At 38.0% G+C, this 20,751-nt stretch overlaps 2 protein-coding genes across 5 annotated transcripts in view; one reads left to right on the forward strand and one right to left on the reverse strand.

Moving 5' to 3' along the window:
- cdhr5-rs (cadherin-related family member 5, related sequence) overlaps positions 1 to 4,256 on the forward strand; it is a 75,082-nt gene extending 70,826 nt beyond the window's left edge. Inside the window, exons 15-16 of the mRNA XM_055653274.1 lie at positions 1,502 to 1,522; positions 2,494 to 4,256. Coding sequence (XP_055509249.1) covers positions 1,502 to 1,522; positions 2,494 to 4,050 — 1,578 coding nt within the window. The 3' untranslated portion in view covers positions 4,051 to 4,256. The remainder of the gene's footprint in view (positions 1 to 1,501; positions 1,523 to 2,493) is intronic.
- Positions 4,257 to 4,393: 137 nt separating this feature from the next.
- The window catches only part of LOC129707869 (uncharacterized), a 31,828-nt gene continuing 15,470 nt past the window's right edge, over positions 4,394 to 20,751 (reverse strand). For 2 of the 4 annotated variants that reach the window (XM_055653279.1, XM_055653280.1), the window contains 8 exons: positions 17,863 to 17,942; positions 15,015 to 15,118; positions 13,191 to 13,328; positions 12,076 to 12,201; positions 10,505 to 10,665; positions 9,047 to 9,168; positions 8,873 to 8,962; positions 4,394 to 7,686 (listed from right to left, as the gene is read on the reverse strand). In XM_055653279.1, the coding sequence (XP_055509254.1) occupies positions 7,314 to 7,686; positions 8,873 to 8,962; positions 9,047 to 9,168; positions 10,505 to 10,665; positions 12,076 to 12,201; positions 13,191 to 13,328; positions 15,015 to 15,118; positions 17,863 to 17,942 (1,194 nt within the window). In that variant the 3' untranslated portion in view covers positions 4,394 to 7,313. The remainder of the gene's footprint in view (positions 7,687 to 8,872; positions 8,963 to 9,046; positions 9,169 to 10,504; positions 10,666 to 12,075; positions 12,202 to 13,190; positions 13,329 to 15,014; positions 15,119 to 17,862; positions 17,943 to 20,751) is intronic. The other 2 variants (XM_055653281.1, XM_055653282.1) reach the window with 1 other exon arrangement.

Consider the following 20,751-nt stretch of genomic DNA (forward strand, 5'->3'; position numbering starts at 1 on the left):
TCTTTACAACAATTCATTACCTCTAATGACATCAAATCATTTGGATCTAGTTTGCCCTTGGCATCATCTTGTCCACATTATATACAAGATACAAGATACATTTATTTGTCACATGTACCAATTGGTACAGTGAAATGTGTGGTCACCATACACCCATAGTATGCGTGTGGTACACCAGCTGCACAGCGGCTCAGAGGAAAGCGCTCCAGAGGGCCATTGACAATGCCCAGAGGATTGTCGGCTGCCCTCTCCTTACCTTGGAGGACTTACACAGTTCCCGCTGCACCAAAAAAACCCAGAATATCATAAAGGACATTTCCCACCCCGGACACTCCCTGTTTGAACTGTTGCCGTCAGGCAGACGGTACAGATCTACAAGGACAAGGACGAACAGACTAAAAAACAGTTTTTACCCCACTGCTATAAAAGCACTAAATGTAGCCGCCAAGGAACGCAGGGGCGATACAGACTAAGGGACTGTGGTAACTGTGAAATCGACAGAAGGATGGAGGGTTGGGTGTGTATGCGTGCTGTGTTCGTGATATTTATTTAGTTGTTTATCTTTATTATTTTACCGTGTATGTATCGTTAGCTTTTAGAAATGTTTGAATGCTGCACTGACTGGCTGACATTTTAAATTCCGTTGTACATGGTCCATGTTACAATGACAATAAAGAAACTATTTTATTCTATTCTATTCTATAGGAATAAAAAAAGAACACAACACACGATAGACTCGGTCTATCCGTCTACCTTGAGTTTACCCATTCACATAATCTGATTAACTCCACTAAAGCACCTTTGCAACCTTTTCAGTCAACAATGCCACCGCGTTCGTATCATTGCCAAGCATGAATATATCATTCCGTGAACATTACTGTAGTTTTATTTATTTAAAATTCTCACTTGCCAGAGAATGAATCTGTAATTTGTAATTTAGTAGGAAATTAGGTATTAAAAAAGTAACCAGTCCAGGGAGAATGGTCTACAGCCATGGATCTCATTCCACATATATCAAAGAGTAAGCAGATATCAATTATCATATTTCACAAGACATTAATTTCATAGCTACATAGTTGCAATTTGTTAACTAGGAAAAATGGTTACCACTGAGTCCAGAAAATAACTAGAAGTTCTTGAGTATCAATGATTAAGTTAACTAAGGTTTAGGTGAAACAATAATTCAGGATAGTTGAGGTTCTTCAAACCATGGTAGGAAATTGAAATTGTTTTTTATGCAATCATCCCAGACTGGAAAATAGCTAGTTTGTGATTTACGCTACCTCTGTCATTAACTATCAATTGCCAATGTACAGTGTGCTATTTGGAGACGCAACGCTTCGTGAGAACCAAATTCCATATTTGTGCATGATCAAACAATCCTTTGTTCAAGAATTACTTAAAGTGCAACAATTCCTCTGAGTGGAAAGTATGACTAACTTTCTCTCTCTCTCTCTGTTTTGGCTCATTTTCTTTTTTGTTCACAACTCGGTGACCTCAGAGCTTAAAGTGGTTCCAGATGGTGAGTGTGTATTTATTCTCTATTCTTCCAGAGTGGGACAATTATTTGTGACTGATTATTTAGGGGATGTAGTAAATCAGATATCTATGTATAATTCACCAAATCTCGTGGGGGTCTGTGTGGGCTTGGAGGTTGTCCATTATCATGGTTGCTGTCTCGAATGGACTGCAAAGGTTCTAATCCTCAATTAATCAAAGGATTCAACAGAACACATCAGAATCAAATTAATTTATGGTGTATTGGTTTTGAAATTATCATCTGCAACAAAATTGTGAACCAAAGTGAATCAAAAATAGGAGAAGGCCTCCCCCTCATCAATAGAATGAATGCTTTAGGGGAAATAATTGAGGATAAGAATCACCAATGAGATGGAATTGCAGAGGCGCTTGCAGAGAAAAAATATCTGAGCACTATGTATTGTTTATTTTATTAGGTTTGAGCAGCTGCAGCAAAATGCTCTTCTATGGTTAAAAAAATACCAAGTGGGAAATCTCTATTTGATACACCAATCCTGCTCTCTACAGCGTCTTTTGTATATATGTATAACGATTGCTTTTCCCATAAGGATTCTACCATTTTTCAAATATCCAGATGATTAATTTTTCATTCGATTTCTTGATCTATTCCCTCTGTTTGTGAGATTCCATTACTTTATTTCACTTCATGCTTTCATATTCATGGAGCTCTATACAGAAAGCGTTAATCTGCAACTAACTCATTCCATAATGGTTGAATGTTGAGGAAGCATTCATAGAATGCTGAGCCTGTGCTGTGTATGATCAAGGTAATTTTTACATAATGGAACTCAAGGACATTGTGAATCTAACTTGGACATAACAGTGATTCATATACCTGTCAATTTCCAAGATAAGAATATTTAAAAAATTGCAATTAGCAGGAAAAAGAGATAAAATATTCTCACTTAACTTACTTTACCAGCATTTCTCCTTTGTTTTCTTTCTGCAATTCAGAATAACACCAACAAGACAGTATCATCTTACAGTAATCTGGCCTACACAGATGAAATATACAGCATTGGCAAAGAGGAATCAAATAATGAATGCGCCACAAATAATCTGTGGAGAATCCCAAACCCACTACTTGATGCTGCACAAGAACCAGACAGAGTGATCAAATCTGTATTCACTAATGGAAAACTAGTGCAAACTGCTGACTACAAGTCTATGTGTATCAAAAGTAATTTATTGGCAAAAGAAAGTCATACCAATATAAAACATCAATGTTCGGAATGTAAGAATGAACCGCACAGAGTAATCGGGGATTTCTCATTAGGAATTGATCTGCAATCATCCACCAGAGTAGAGAAGGAGTCAGGAAAGGATAACATGGAGAAGGGGACACAACATGAAAATAAAGAAGATGTTTCTGAATTCATAAAGGAAACTGCTTTTGAAGAAGCAAGACATTTGCAGACTATGCTAGGAGAAATTGAATGTTCAATACAAGACGAAGGCTGGTCAGCAAATTCAGCTGGAGAATCAGACCATGCAACCTGTACAGCAGAAGGACAAGAGAACCAAATAACTGCAAAGCAGAAAAAAGTAATGGCCCCACCAGAACAAGAAAACCTAGTGACCACACCAGAAGGACAAGCACACGTAATATGTTCAGAAACAGCAGGTTCAGTGGATCAAAAGGTAGTGGATCTAAAGGTGCAAAATGTAATCACAGGCACAGATTATCCACCATCCATAGCGCAGCCATTAATTGCAAGGCAACCAGCAGTCAATGTGCAACTGGGGAATCCATTGGTGGTTCAGCATCCAATATCAGAGAACCCAGTGGAACATTATGTCGTGTCAGCAGAGCATCCATCAACAATACAGCACCCAGAGGAAGTCATGTCAACAGACTCTCTGCTGGAAACAAATTGTCCAGAGACAGTGGAACGTATAACAATTACAGAGAAGCCACTGCCTGGTGAAATAGCAGTTGGGAATCCTGCAGCCATGGTGATAGAAGGAGTAATATTTCAGTGTCCAACAACAGGAGTGACCATAGAGATCCAAGAGGGTGGAATGGAAGGCACAGTAGTAAGAAAAAAATCCAATGAAACTGCAAATGTTACTACAGAAGATCCAGTAGTCGCAGTCACAAAATGTTCATTACCAGAGGTGGCTACAGATTGCCTGACTGTTGATGTGACCAAAAACAGACTAACAGAAGGACAGGTTATTGAGGGCCAGTCATCAAGACAAGTGATTGCAGAGGATACGGCAGCAGGAGGATTGACCATGCAGGGTGCAGAGGAAAGAGTACCTGTTGAGGATCAAATGAAAGCCAAAGACAGCTCAGCAACAGAAAGAAAAGAGGACATTTCAGTGACGGCTCACAATGACCAGCCTGCAGGAAGAACGGGTGCCGCAATGTCAGTGATAGCCAGCATTCAGCCATCAGCAGAGGAAATGAATGCAAAAGCTCGAGAGCCAGCAGTCAAAGCAGCCAGACGTGGTTCAGTAGTTACAAGTCCAGCAGTCATGGATTACTCAATAGATGCTGCAAGATAGAGCACTTCTGCAACTTCAGCAGAGAATACTCCCGATATGGTTTTCTATTTTAACCAGCCGACAATGAGGAAACAAGAACTCTAAGACCTTGTTCTTCATTAGACAACATTCAGAGTGACGCTGAATCAGCTACTTTATATATATATAGAGAGCATTGTAGAAATGACTTAATGCTGATTAAACAAGAAACAAAAACCTTGATGTATGATAACACTTAGGATTTCCATTTATTTTGCTTTTTTTAATCAATACATTTTGCCTTCAGATTAAAACTAGTTATTGATTCACAAGCTTGTGTTGGGTTTGGTGGGAAAATACAAGAGAATAAAATTGTGCATATTACATAAGGAATATATACTTACAATTCTGAAATAAATGACTAAAGGACATTTTACAACATTTGGGCTGATGTGCATAGGTATAACTAACCCATTTCTAGAGCACATTAAGAATATCTGGGCCCAATTAGGAATCATTTCCCACAAATATTCAAGTCTGAGAGTTGTATTAGGCAATATTTATAAGCAAAATGCTCAATGCATTCTTGTCTTTGATAAAAAAAGGTTGAAATTGTGTTGTCATTCATCTTTTATTTTTAACAGAAGCACAACATGCTATGCTTAAGCAATGGGTTCAACTACATTTGTGTTTGATCAGGGTAAATGTGAATACAGTCCTTTAAGTTCTAACCTGAATTTAGTTTTATAATCTCTTCTAGTTGGTAAAGGATATTACTTTAATCTGTTATTTCCTGCTCTGTTGAGAGAACGTTCCACAACGAGAAGAAGAATTTGATGGGATTATCCTCAGAACTATTCATTTATCACCCCACATTCATTTGTAGTGTTTCTCGAGATATTTCACCTGGCAGCTTTAGTAAAGCACTGTACATGGGAATTCCATTCATTGAGAATAGTTTGTTGCCCAAGTGCTTGCCCGGTGGTCCTTGAAAGGGAGTTTAATGCTCTTCCAATCTCACTTTTGGGAATTCAGTCCCTAATGCTGTATCCACCAATCCTCTACTACTGGAACTACTCACACCATAAATTAACATCCAGTGTTCTATTGTTCCCTGAAGGATAGGCCAATCATTTGAATAACTCTGCAACTGGGACTGCTAACTATTTGAAAGGGAGCCTTAGACTCTATTGTTCCAATAAATGGGAATCTAGTCCCCCACAACTTGTTATTTTGCTCCCAATTCGTGAATAGGAAACCTCTGCCCTTGCTATTAAACTGAACGGGTGTTCAACTCTCTTTGCAGTAATTGTTAAATAAATCCTTTAAAATTTTACAAATTTTACAAATTTTAAATAACTTAGAGACTTACATCATATTACAATCTAGTGACCAAGGAAGCAAGACTAAAATGTTGCTGTGATATAATCATCATTTAAAAGATAACTATTCCTTAAGACAGTAGCAACATCTTCACATTATGTTCTTCAGACTGAAATGTGGAGCAGGATTAGTTTCTGAGGAACATATCCATGCTTGTAGCAAAACAGAACCAAATTTCATTTATTTCACTGTTTACCATTCTGACAGTCACAAAGCAGTGATAAGAAAGTATTGACTGATTATAACTATTGATCAGCATAAATTAGTTTACAATAGACCTAAACATGAAATTAGAAAAATCATAGTGGTGGATGGTTTTGGGAATCATTGGTCCAAAGCAGAGTTTTTTTGTGGACAAAAAGGTAGAAGCACCCATATAACAGTTCATGTGACACTATTGGTTGCTGTACGGCAATCTAATTTTAACTTATTAGAAGTGTTGGTACGTTGTACTGTCACAAAAAAAGCACTGATCCAAAGTCATAATTTTCATCCGACTGTGATAGTAGAATATTGGAAGGAAGATTACCATTATAAAGTCTCTGGAGCAGTACACATTTCAGATTGGATCACATTTGGAAAAGATCTTTATGTAGCCCTCGCGCAAGTCATAGCTGCAATTGTTAAATTCCTAATGCAAAATAAAAATTACTTGCATTTATGACATTCCTCAGAAGTATCTTAAATTTTTAAGGTGTAACCAGCTAAGCCAGGCCTTTATATCTAAGCAAACATTACAGTCTCAGGCACAGTATGAACCCAAAATCAACTAAGCACAACAAATGAACAAAGTCTTTTGGTACTGGTGGTAGTGCTACAAGAAAAGTTAGAAAGCAAGAGCTGGCCAAATGTTACTTGCATAGAAATACTTGGATGATTAAAGAACAGGAAAACTATTAGAATTTACATAGTTCTGTTAAGATTGGAAAATATTCAAGCCACTGGATAGAAGCATTATCTAACAACATTAGACCTCGAGCCACTTAGATTATAGGACAGATGACCAATAGATTGGCCTAAAATGTAGCCTATGAGAAACAACAAAAAGGAGAAACAACTGTAGATAAATGGAAAGGTTCAGAGAACTCTAGGGCCTAGAAAGATGAAGGCATTGCTACCAAATGTAGAATATTAAAATCATTCAAGAGTCCAGAAATGGAGGACTGCATAGATTCAAAGATGTTAATGGATAGAGAAAAGAAACTTCAGGAAAAGTGTAGACACACAAACACACACACACTTCCCTACTGGATGGCAATCAAAAATGAGAACCCATAAACTGTTTGATGAGATAAACTGCCAGCATTCTCGCAGAGAGTAGATAACTCAACACTGATCTCTCATTCTTAATGGTTCAATAAATGTCATGTTGGATTTATCTTAGATTCCACCACAAAGTTGCCTACCTTGATTTCACAGATTAGTACAAGTGGCTACCATATCCTGAGAAATGGGAACCATGTAAGGCAGAATACCGACCAATCCTTGTTTAAAGGAGCAAATGATCACAGATGCAACATAAATGCATCGACATAGTAAGTCTTGGATGACAAAATATGAGAGCAAACATAATAAACCACATGGAAGATAGTGTATGACTAAATTTCCTGTAAAAGAGGTCAGGGGTACACGCAATAAGCAATGTCCAAACAAGAGAATTGAGCACAAACACTATTCAAGCTCCTGATAACAATAGACGTGGGAGAAGGGGTATTCAATTAAAATGTGAAGATCCAATTTATTAGAATATATTACAGGTATTACTGGCTTTGAATAAAAAACGGCTTTAAACTAACTGATCAGTTCGGTAGAAATAATTGCTGGTCACTGAAAAATCCAGCTTAGCAATTCTCGCTTACAACCAAATTTCACCCGCATTTATAAGAATTTTCGTACTCATCCTAGAATAGCAACTTGATTAGTTACACTTCCTGATGGGTGAACGGAGCACGATTAAAAGTCACTTCCACTAGCCGGAAGGCATGCAACAAAGCAGCTATTTGCATAATCAGTCTTCTGATGATGTCAATTAAAGGGTTCAAGAGGTTTCTTATCGCAGTGAAAATATTCAATTGGAATATCATGATGGGTTGCAGCAGGCTGTTGAACAAAGTCGCCAGCAGTGGCTTCAGCACATGGTCTCCAATTGCTGTCAAGAGTCCAGCCACTAGGATTTCGATGAACGATCGGCTTAAGAAATTCACCAATTCAATCAAAAACAAAGTGACCACATTCATCAGGATCCTTACCACCGCAAACAGCTCTCTCCAACAATGCCGAATGACATCATTAGACCTGAAAAAGTTAGACAGCCATCTGTAACTAAATATTTATATCCATCTACAATATATATACATATGTTAAAATGAATGGAGGCAAAAACCTCCATATTACCACTTTCACTGCACTGTGTCAATGGCAATGTTAGATTTGTTTCCCATTTCCTAGGGTTCCACCAGTTATCCATCAGAGAACTCCCATGTATATGATATAAACAGTTACCAACATTCATTAAGTTTCAAACTGCAATAAAAATTGCTTCAATTTGCTCTGTTAAACTAAGAAGAAACTTAGATTTTATTTACTTAATAACTGGTCATAATGGATAAAAAGATTTACTTTAGCAGAATAATACATTGCACATAAAAAATAGTTAACACTGCTGTTAATATAAAACTTATTTCTCATTAGTGTCCCTAACACAAATTAGAAAATCATACATTTAAGCCCAATTCCGAAGAATTTGGTGCAATAAAGGTGGACCAAGCCTCTGTCAAATGTCATCAAAATTGATGTAATAATGATTAGCTAATGCCTAGTCTATCATGTAATTTGCAGATAGAAACTTGATAAATAAGATGACATAACCAGCCTCAATTCCAACTCAAAGTTAGATTTTATTGTTTTGGTAAATGAGTTAAGTCGCATGTGTTATTTAATGATAGAAACTAAATGCAACTTTGAAGTCCTTACGGCACTTTTCATGACGATTAAAAACAAATCTTGGCAGGATTAACTAAACCACAAAGGAGATATATTAGGAAGAATGGTATATAGCTTGGCCAAAGTGGGAAGATAAAGGAATATGATGAATATCCAGCACTGTACAGATTTGCATAAAGACTGCTGAATTATAGATATCCTGAACTTCATTGGGAGGCAGAGATTGCAATTGCAATAATTAGGTGTGGAGATTATATAAAATGAATTAAAGTTTCATAATTAGCATGAGTTAGTACAGGTATATAGTCAATATTTTATATATTCTTTCTGATCTGCCAGAAATACTATGATGAAGGATGTGGGATATGAAGATCAGTTCTGCATTAAGTAGAATGGTGAAATAAAAACAGTTAACCATATTCTGAGAAGGTAGACATAATTAATAGCTACGTACGAAGACAATGTCTTCAATCTTCCTAATTTTGGATCACATTGTCCTTTTGAAGGGTACTACTACATGAAAAACAAGCTAGCTCACCAGTCTGCGAGGTTACTAATGCAAGCTTCATTATATTCCTTCTTCGTCTCATAGAAGTTCTGATGTCCAAAATCAAAATGGTAGATTAAACTGAGGAATGAAAAATGGAAGGATTAAATGGATTGCATCTTCCATGATGTAGGCAACCTGAACACAATAATTTGATCAACTCACTTATTTTCTTTATAACTAGGAGCATCTTTCACGATTCCAACCACTATATTTTCCTCAGAAGCTACCCCTACATTTTCAGGTTCAATGGATTCCTCAGTCAAGCCAACATTTGCCTGTACAAGCTGTGGAAGAGAAACTAATTTACATATTTATAAATCAAAATTTATAAATAGAACAGGACAGGGGATCTTATACAATATACAATTAAATTAACTATATATACAAGCAAAGGTAACAATAGGAAGTTGGGTCATTTACAGCTTATAAATCAATTATATTGAAGAAAGTGGAAACATCAACAGAACAATCCGAAGCATGTAATACCCTACTAAATTAATTAACTTAACCTGTTTTCACCACTGTCAGATATCTGTAACATGCAAAATATAAATTTGTGCAGCGGAGGACTTCTCAGGATGCACTTATCACACATTTCTTTATCCTTGTTTATGATAGCACAACCTCCTCCAAAAGTTGTTAAAACTTGGTAGACACAGCTAAAAGTCAACATTTGGTTTTTATAATACCACACACATGGAACCATATTCCAGGCTGCACAGTGGCACAGCTGATAGAGCTGCTGCCTCACAGTGTCAGAGACGTGGGTTCGATACTGACTTTGGGTGCTGCCTGTGTGGAGTTTACAAATACATGGTCAGAATGAGCACCACTGGAAATTGGAGGAGCAGCACCTCATATTTTGCTTGGGTAGTTTATACCCCAGCCACATGAACATTGACTTCTCCAATTTCCAGTAGCCCTTATTATCTCCTCCCCTTCTCAGCTCTCCCTCAGCCCTCTGGCTCCTCCTCTTCCATTCTTCTTCCCGCCCCCCCCCGCCCTCCCACCCTACATCAATCTGAAGAAGTGTTTCGACCCGAAACGTTGCCTATTTCCTTCGCTCCATAGATGATGCCGCACCCACTGAGTTTCTCAAGCACTTTTGTCTACTTTGTATGTAGCAATGTCTTGCAGGCAGAAGTGAAATAATAATCAGAAAATCTTTCATGCTAATATTAATTGAGAAATTTCCTGCTCTCTTTTGGATCAAAAAATTATAATTTTATATGAAGCATAACCTAAGTATTTCATATAATAAAATCGATGAACACATGAATGAAATTATCAGACTCAGAAAGGATGTACAGCTATTGCGGTAGGAAATTATAAAGACATGTTTCAGATTGTAACATCAATTTACTAATTAGGGTGTCTTGTGTAAAGAATTAGCCCCAATTACAGGATGATTGAAAAAACGAAATGGTGAACATTGCCATTTGGTGTAGTAGAAGGAGGAGTTGGGGTAAAAGATTGTAGTAGAATGGAAGGCGATTTACTTTGAATTCAATCAGGTGACCACCAGATTGGGAATATGGGATTTTAATTATATGAAAAGAGAAAAGTATTTATTTTGGTAATACCAACATCCATTCACTTTCATAATTGGAGGTGCATTACCTCTGTTGAAGACACTCCAGCCTCAGCCTCAGTTTTCTCTTTGGATAAAACTCGAACAAGCTGGTGGTTGGTCCGAGAGTCTTCCATGGAGGGCTTGTTGGTGGATGTTTGGCTTGATTTGTGCTGGTTCCTGAGGTGGTTCATGTTCTTCTTTAAGGTTTCTAAATAGAATATATTTTTTGACACGAGAATCTAAGCTAAGGATCAGTGATCATAAAACTTCCCTATATTCAGTCCCAATATTTTTGGGTTGAGAAATACCCAATTTATTTCAAAGAGACAGAAACATCTTTCAGTGAAAGAGGCAACATAGACCAGGTATCATTTTCCAAAATTCACCCTTCTCTTAATGCTATTTTGAGTACCTTTCCCTGATGTAGTAAACACAAAAAAATTCAAGTGAATTCAAGATGGCTTTCCAATTTATTTGTTTAGTCAAATCAGTGTGCAAAATAATGTTTTTCAAATAAATTTACCTTCATTTTTATTTATATGCATTTCAAGAATTAGCGTTAAAAAATACCATCGGCGTTTTGGAAAGAAAATGCAAGTACCAAATTAAGAATATCAAGAAGTTGCTGAATGTCTCAACTGGGTTCACATGCAGATGGAGTTCAATATGTAGTTATATTTTGCTCCATTAATATGCTATGGTATTTTTATCAAGATTTCATTATTTTTTAGAACTAATTTGTTTTATTAAATCTGCCTCCCAAAAACAATCTCCTGAAAATACTGAATGAGTACAACATTTCTATTAGTGACACATGGTTGCAACCCAAAACAGTGATTATCCCTTTACCTTCACAGATGCTACTTGACCCACTGAGTTCTGTCCGCAGTTTATTTTTGCTCAACATTTCTACCAGTTACCATTTTAATCACATCAATTCACTTTTGTTTGTCATAACAGCTAATTAGAGAATATGGACTCATCCCTTAACAACTACTTTGTCTACAGAAAGCAGAGCAACATTAATAATGGCAGTAAAATACTGTAGCTGTAGGAAGGGTGATTGCTGTCTAATACCACACTGCGTAGAAAGTTGTTCAATTTTAATAAATTGATTAAGATAAACACAAATGACATATGCTGATTTGACATTAGTAAAAGTTGTTTCAGATTTCCATAGGTGGGGGTGGGGGGGGGGGATTGGAAGGAGTTTCTTCTCCTTAACAATTTATTGTATAATATATAATAGTCCAGATTAAGGGTCTTGACACAAAACATCAGCTGTGCATTTCCTTTCACATATGCTACCTGTCCCACTGAGTTCCTGAGGCAATTTGATTTTTGCTCTGGTTTTGTATTCTGATTTAATTGACAAGAGCAATATTGAACTCGCTCGAAGCAGATAAGCTAAACTTTAAGCTCTCATGAAAGTTGTTCCCGGCTTGAACTCCAGGGGCCACTTTGGAGCAAATTCTAGTCCGGCTTTACAATGATGCAGGTACTAAATGAGAAAATATCAAAATGAAAATCTTAACCAAAACTAATTTTAAGATTTTAAATGGTGAATCACTACTGAAGACTCAACTGAGATTTATTACACAACTATTATTTTTCTCACCTTTAATGTTTCCTTTATTCTTGTTCTGTTCTATTACGGCTTGGTCTTTCTTCTTCTGGTTGTCTTGTTCATAAAGAGAGAAGATTGGTTGTGTCTCGCTTGATGAATCACTCCATCCAGGATAGCCTGGCAAAAGAAAGCCACCACTGCTTTTATTATTTTTGATGATCAATCAAAATAGTCTGCAAATGTTGCTAACCCACATGTAGTTTGAAATTACATTCATTTGCCACAGATTTCATATTCATATTTTCTCATGACATACAAGTCCATCGAGTCACTGCTGACTTTCAGAACAATCCCATTAATCATATTGTTCAGGAAGAATTTTTTTTTTCTCCGGAGGGAGGAGGGTCTGAAGAAGGGTTTCGGCTCGAAACGTTGCCTATTTCCTTCGCTGCATTTTCCTTTGCTGCCTCACTCGCTGTGTTTCTCCAGTACTTTTGTCTACCCATTAATCATATTCTGCCAGTTATTTCCTTCTAACCTTGGTTCTTGGTTTCTTGGTCCTCCAAAACATTCCAAATGGAATTTAAACCTATTCTCATGAACTAGTCCATTGATTCCTCCAATTCACCTACTACCCACCGACCATAAGGATAATTTACAGTAGCCAATTAATCTCCCAACCAGCACATCTTTGAGAGGGAAGCTGGTGCACTCATGGAAAACCACAGGACCAAATCTCGTTGACTGGAGCTGTGAGGAAGTAATAAATCAACAAACCTGTAGCCTCAATCTTCTACCTGTCCTGTCACCCAGGCCGCCCATCACACAACTATATTATTCACCGCTTATCTCATTCTGAAGTTGTATAAACTCTTCGGTTCAAATACCAGGGACACATGTTAAGAGATTAGAAAAATTATATAGATGCCATTCCACAAATCATTAAACTTAATTTAAAAACTGTATCAAGGAAAGTATGGAAGAAAATAATAGTAACACAGAGGGAACTTTATGGATCTCCAGAGAGAATGGAATGGGAGAATATTACAAGATGATGGACTTGAGATTAATCAAAAATGTTCAAAATTTGGTTGGGATGGGCATTTTTATTGCTTAATAATCTCATGTTTCAACTTAACAAAAATGTATACCTACAATGCACTTACTTGACTGAATCATTGGATCGCGTTCTGCGGGTCTGTTTTTGGAACCTGAAGATTTATGGGGAATGTCCAAATTTTTATCATATTTTTTTATATTAGATTTCCCAGGAGATTGGAAATGTCTGCCTACAAAATCTGTATCTAGAAGAATAAGAACAAATATCAGGTTACTAAATCTTCACAAGAGATCAACTTTATATCATTAAAAAAATAAATTTATATTGCGCTGTTCATATACTCAGTGACATTTCACAGTAATAATTTACTGCTTGATTTAATCACCAATGCACTAATTGATTACATGCAGCAGCTACTGTGCACACTGCAATGCTTCCAAAAGTCATTGGTGACACATAAAATACTGTTAAAAATCATTGCTGACACCTAAACTATTGATGAATTCAACAAAAAAAAAAAACTTGGAATTTTATATGTTCATCTGGTTGAGAATATGCCTGAAGTTAACTTCTCTTCCAACTTCTCTTAATGCAATTCAGAAGTCTATTTACTGCTTCTTTCACAAGATACGTCTGACAGTGTAGCACTCAACACTTCACAGAGATGCCTGCTTAGATGATAAACAAGTCTCCAGGGAGAAGCCTAACCCAATGTTTTTATGATTCTGGAGAAATGGTTCCACTTAGCATGGCTGACACTTTAAATATGTGGAACTAATGCAGAAACTAGTTACTGCTGGATTTATAAAAAACGTGTACTTATGCTTACATTTAATTATCAACAGGCAATTATAGCTTTAGGATATAAACAAGGATGGCTGACTATTAAAATAATAAAACTAATATAGAAGGTTTCGAGCATGCCAACAACGCTAGGTATTTGTTGGCAAATGTTAAAAGGCTTAGATGGGAAGACTAAACAATAAAGAAATATTAAAAATCTCAAGAAACATATATGATGTCCATTACAATGTTGCCCAAAATATAACAAGGGAGCAGGAGGCAATCATGTATCGGGTGAAACCAAGCATGCTAAAGATTACTGACACATGGCTACAGAAGAAACTGGACCAAAAATTAAACATCAGATTGTATAAAATAATTTAAAAAAGAAAACAGAGGATAAAAAGAGGAACGAGGAAAATGGACCAACAGTAATTATTAGGGGAGACAGAATAAAAGTAGAATAGAAGAAATAAATCAATAATGAAGAGAAAGGTAGAATTCATATGGATACACTATCTAATATGGAAGCAACATGGATGAAGAAATAAGAGAAATGTTTAATAAAAAGTGTGACTACTTTGATATTAAAAGGACATGATGTAGACGGAGGGAGCAAGGGAATTGTGTTTTTGTAATGTATATGGGTCTTTCTAATATGTCAAAACCCCAACAAAAGAGGATTGTTGTTGAATCTAGTAATAGGGAATGAACCACAGCAGATATGTTATTATAAAGAAACATATAGCCAATCATGCATATAACACACTTTAATGTGATAACTGAGAAGGACATCAAGTGTGATAGCACAGATATCTAGGTTTGGGAAATGGCCACAGAAGAGAAGATTAAAATGGGCAACAGTACTGGCTAAAACAACAATGCAGAAGAACACTGGAAAACATTAAAAAGGTGATCAACAGAGTATAAACAAAACCCTCATGTTTTCTGCAATTAGGTTAATAAGTAAAAATAGTAAATTCGAAAATATAAATTCTACATTACTATCTACCTGAAATGACTGATTCACACTTGAATCATCCATTAGTTTTATTTTTGTGACACTTATCCATATACTGAGTATATTCAACGTTTTCTATTTAGTCCATGAATTGTAAATTATAGAAATATACAATAACTCCATTACCTTTCAAAGTCTCTTTAAAATCTTCATACATAGTGTGTGGATGTTTGGTTGATCCCTGTAGCTTTGATCTTGAATGGCCTGATAACTTTTTGAAGCTCAACGTTCTGCGAAGAGAGAAAATTTGTAGCAGGCACAACAACTGCATTCTCTGTACAATATTCAGAAGCAACTTAGAGTTAACAATTTTTCTTGAGTCAGAGAAGGGCAACGGTAACAATGTGATTTGTTAAGTTTCTTTAGAAGTAACAGAATACATAAGTATGCATTATGAAACCAATTTGTTTAGAAAATCACTTGTTCCTTCAATGGTACATTAGAAGTGCTGTACAGTTTACCCATGTTGATACATGCTATGATGTTAAGATTGTGGATTTTGATTGTTTCATAGCCATCTCATTGGGATCAAGGATGACCGTTTCCAATTCAGTACTGTGGGTTCCTGATATTGCCTTTGCCAGACTCAAAGATTGTGCCTTCCCTGTGACAGAGGATGTTTAATTGAGAAGCTGATAGGTAATTTGGGAAGTGATACAATATTTCTGCAATCCATGCTGAAACGTTTTATGCCGGTCACAGTGAATCGAGGTTCTCAATATCATCCTGCATGGTCTTTCTCAAATCTGGGCAGTCATCATCTTAGGATTCCTTTGAGTCAGTGAGAATGTTACAAATTTTCAAAGATACTTTGAGAATATCCACAATTCATCTATTTTCCCAATTGGACAATATCTTCGCTGGATGGAACTATTAACAGAATGTCTGTTTTGGGAGTCTCGTGTTAAGAATGTGAACAAAATGGCTTGCATATCATGCAGAAACAAGGAACTGCAGATGCTGGGTTATACCATAGATAGACACCAAGTGCTGGAGTAACTCAGCTGTGTAGAAAAAGGATATGTGACGTCCAGAAGGTCCTGACCTGACTTTGTACTTTGTATCTATCTTTGGTTTGTCTATTATATTCAATGGAGTGTAATTGGGGGATGTTGGCCCGTGACATGGTGTTAATGTTACTTTGCTTATCTTGTCAGTAGATTTGTAGAATTTTTACAGAGACAACATTTATGCCATTGCTTTAACACTATGAGGTGCATGTTGTTGTTTGCTCATCACTCAGAGGTATACAGGAGAGCAGAGATTATTGCTGCCTGGTGAACCATGAGCTATGTGTTCAGTTTGTCTAGATCTTCAAACACTTGTTCCCCGAGATAGTTGGTTGGTGCACAGAAAGCAAGGGTCAATTTCATTATTAAACAGGACTTTGAAGTATTGAAAGATACTGTATGATAGTTTCCCAGACTCTTGGTGTGGACTCTTGGTGTGTGTGCAGGGCAGTGTTGTATAAACATTGTCTGTAGGAAGAAAGATCTGCTCTCAACCTACACAGAGGTTGTTGACAGAGGGCCTTTGTTTTATGGATGTCTTGTATACTTCACTGAAGATCTAAAAATAATTTCTCGTTCTTTGGCCGTGGGAGTGAGTGGGTAGCTGAGGGGGATTCAGTGAATTTTCAGTAGCAGATAGAGGGAGATCATTCTCCAACTGCATTCACCTTCTTGTTTACCAGTCATGCAGATGGTCATGATTACATCTCTGATATATTCAGGCACACCCTTCTCTTCCCAGATATGGAAGACAAGGTTGGGAACATGCAATATTTTCTTTGACATGTTCTAGACTTTCAACAGGTCAACTATTTACTCTCAAGCAAATGGAGTTTATGACCTTGTTTATGCGGACAGCAAGATCTGCAAGAACAGTCACAATTGAGGAGTTTTCCTTTCAGCATACATTGGCCCCATTCCAGCCTTGATAAATCCACCTCAGTTTTTGGCACATAATGAGTGTTGAATCACAATGACCTCGGCAGTACTGAAGAACCTGTGCATTTTATAGTTTTTGGTGCTATTCTGTCTGGTTCATTTTTATCCATTGCCTGTTTTTTAACTCATGTGTATTCTACTATTTTCAGGTTTAAATCCAAGAACACCTGCAGATAAGAGGGCTAGCGGAATCAAGGGGTATGGGGAGAAGGTAGGAACGGGGTACTGATTATGGATGATTGGCCATGCTGGCTCGAAGGGCCGAATGGCCTCCTCCTGCACCTATTGTCTATGTATCTCCTTTTCAATCTCATCAAATGAGTCTTGGTGCTTTCTGATTAGAAGTCAGTATCTCTTCACCAGTCTAATTAGGGTCTTCAGGATGGTCTAGGTACTGTGGACAGTGTGTGGCTCCTGTTGGTTTTGGGTTGCCAAGTTGCTGTCCAAGAGGAACTATCATTCCAGGGTCCTTCAGACCTTCAACGCTGATTTTCTTACAATGTTTCTATAGTTGCTGTTGTTTTGGGACCAGTCTGAGGGAAATAATAGATGATTAGATGGTAGTCTATCAAACAAATATCAACATCTGTAAAGGCACCTGATGCATCTGATGGGGCTTGAATATTGCACATATACAACAGAGAATGTCATTGAGGCACCAGATCAACTTGTCTTGATAGGAAACCTAATCTCATGATAACATCATTTCATTTCCAGTTTGCCTTTGTTTTTCTGACTATTTCAAACCATTTTCCAGGATTTCCCTTTAAACTAAATTTAAAGATCAATGAGCCTCACATCAGTGGTAGGGATGCTATGGAGAGGATTCTTAGCAACAGGATTTACTCACATTTGGAAGAAAATGGGCGAATTGTGGACAGTCTGTGTGGTTTTGTCCATGGCAGGTCCTTTCCCCTGCAACCGCTGGAGATGTAACACTTGTGCCTGTACCTTCTCTCTCATTTCAGATTTTATCTGTTCTAATTTTTATTATCAGCCCATCTAAATATCACACACATGTTTACCTCTTCTCATCTTCAATCTCCTTATGTTTAGAAAGGCCCTCCTCTTCACTATCCCAAGGACTTGAATCAACAGCGCTTCCCTAAAGCAATCACATATAGGAATTCTATAAATAATCTCCATCACAGGCTTTTTAAATTTTAAAACATGAAATGCATTGAATGAAGGTTTTGAATAAAGAAAATCTTAAGGTGCATATATCATTTAAAAAATAAAAAATCTAATCATTACTGTGAAAAAATTTTTTTAAAACTACAGTTGCTGGAAATGTGAAATTAAAAAAATGGAAATGAGAGAAACATTTTGCAGGTCAGGCAGCATCTGCTAAAAGAAACATTGTTAACATTTCAGGCTACTGGATTTTACTTCGGAGTCACGTGAGTGACTACGTGAAGACCCAGTCCAGCACTCATGCACGACATAGCACAGCGCAGTGCCCAGCGACGGACGGGAGTATGAGCTCTCCCGTAACAATTTGAAAACGGACCTTCAGGTAAGCAAACTTACTCTGAGGACATGGTATTTTCTTGTTCTGTTTTATTTTTAAATAGGAACATGAACAGGGAAAACACCAAGGAAGGTCATTCCCGTCGGACTGCAATGGACCAAGAGGGTTCCAGCAGTGAGGGGCGACCGGCGGCACCTGGATCGCACACGCTGCGGTCGACAGTCACCGACAGCATTCCGAGCCGAGCCCAGTGCCGCTAGCATAGCGCAAACAACCGCAGCGGGCTGGATGTAAGGCACAACGGAAGTCGGACCGGCCGTTTCACTCAGACAAGCCCGGCACGGTAGACTCACCGCCCGAGAGCGGCAAAAGGTGACCGTTTCAAGCCTTATGGAAAGGCTCATTGGAGCAAATGCTCCAGCGAGACTTGCTCCAGGAGATGGGGCAAGCTCGCCAAGGGAGCACAAACACTCCCGCTCCAGTGCACTAACAAGCACTGGCCATCGCATTTCCCCCAACAGAGGGGAGCGTTGGCGACCAGGACTGGGCTGGTCAAGAACAGGGGTCACTGGCTGAAGAAACCGGGAGTATGCTTGAGATACAGGACCAGGAAGAGCTGCTGGGAGTGGTGAATCGCTACGTGGCAACACCACGAGCGGGACGGCCGTTACAGCCTAAAGTGGCGGCCAGCTTAATACCTGTCCTTTACACCTCTCCAAGACATGTAGTCAATGAGGCATTGGACCTTATCACGCCTCCCCAAAATTGCATTTGCTCAATGTGCCTGCCGTTACTGGGGGTACATTGAGCAGGGTATCAAAACCCAAAAACTTAAATTGCAAAAAATGTTGATACCCCTGACGTCGGCTATCACTTCATATGCTCATTCCATGGACAGGGTTGACATGACAAAACACCCTGGCTCTACTGTGCAACACAGTATGTGATTAACAACCTCTGGAAGGAGGTCATAAGACCTGCCCTCAACGCCAAAAATTTGCAGGACTGTGTAGAACGCCGGCCTCAGAACCACAGATCCTGCTATTTGGCAAAGAATTACCAAAACAAGCCAAAACATCTGGACGAAGAATCCAAGGCAGGACCTGGAACGAGCAAACCACGTAAACCCAGACGGCAGTACCTCTACACATCCACCAGTAGGCGTCTACTTCATGGTACTGGTGAAAGCTCGGGACCCGCATACCACCCTCGGAAGTCTTTCGGGACAGGGCCCAGAGCAGGCCCCATGGAAAATGCGCCACCTCCCAACAGCACCACCCCGACAGACAAGGAATCAGAAACCGAAGAAATGAACACACCACCAAACAACAGTGGAGGTAGGTGGGTCTGGTTCCTACCATCACATAAAAGGTGGGGGGATTGTGCACCTGTTTTTGGAAGCATGAAGAACTATCACACTTGGTAGTTATATACCAAAAAGTATTCAAGGATAAAAATTGAATTCATTCAAGAAAACTTGCCACCAGTTTAGCATGCACCCCAAAGTGGTTTTACCCTCTCACCAAAAAGAAAACATGAGGGACAAGTTGAACTGGAGAAGTTACATACAAAGGGATCATAGAGAAATCTAAACATGAACCTTGGGAATTCGTATTAAATTTACTAAAACCAAAAAAGATGGTGAATGTCGCATCATCATTGACTTAACCACATTGAATACTTTCGTCAGGTAAACACACTTTAATGGAAAACATTTGTAACTGCCAAACAATGGATTTCCTAAGGATACTTTATGGCAGGCATCGACTTAAAAGATGCATACTATTCAGTACCCATTCATAAAGATCATCGTAGATACCTAAAAATTTACTTGGATGGGGTAACTATGGCAGTACAAATTATTGATTAATGGCCTAACATGAGCCAAAACTGTTTACCAAGATATTAAAACCAGCCCTGACACTATTAAGGAAACATACTGTCACGGCATATCTCAATGATATTTTAATAATAGACAAAACCATGGAATTAGCTAATTCAGCAGCATTAGCTACTAAAAACATATTTAACCTTGCGCTTTGTCATACATCCAGATAAATCTACGTTGACACCATCCACAACTATGGACTATCTGGTATTCACAATTAACTCAGTCCATATGTCTATAACGTTGCCAAAAGAAAAGTCAGCAGAATTGGCACAACCCTGTAACAAATTAATGATTAACAATCAACCAACCATTCGACAAGTGGCAAGAGTAATTGGGAAACTAGTAGCAGCATTACCAGCTACCTAGCTTGGACCTTTGCATTAGAGCAAAGGTGCTAGCGTTTTAAACAACATGCAGGTCACTTTGACTGAACCATGAAATTGCCTATTTTCAGACTTATAATGATGGAAAGAGAACATTTGGCATAGTTCCAGTCCCATCATTTATCAATAACCCATATCCAGAACAGGTGGTAGATGGACTAATCTAGAA

The sequence above is a fragment of the Leucoraja erinacea genome, chromosome 22 (assembly GCF_028641065.1).
Source record: "Leucoraja erinacea ecotype New England chromosome 22, Leri_hhj_1, whole genome shotgun sequence".
Classification (NCBI taxonomy): Eukaryota; Metazoa; Chordata; class Chondrichthyes; order Rajiformes; family Rajidae; genus Leucoraja; species Leucoraja erinaceus.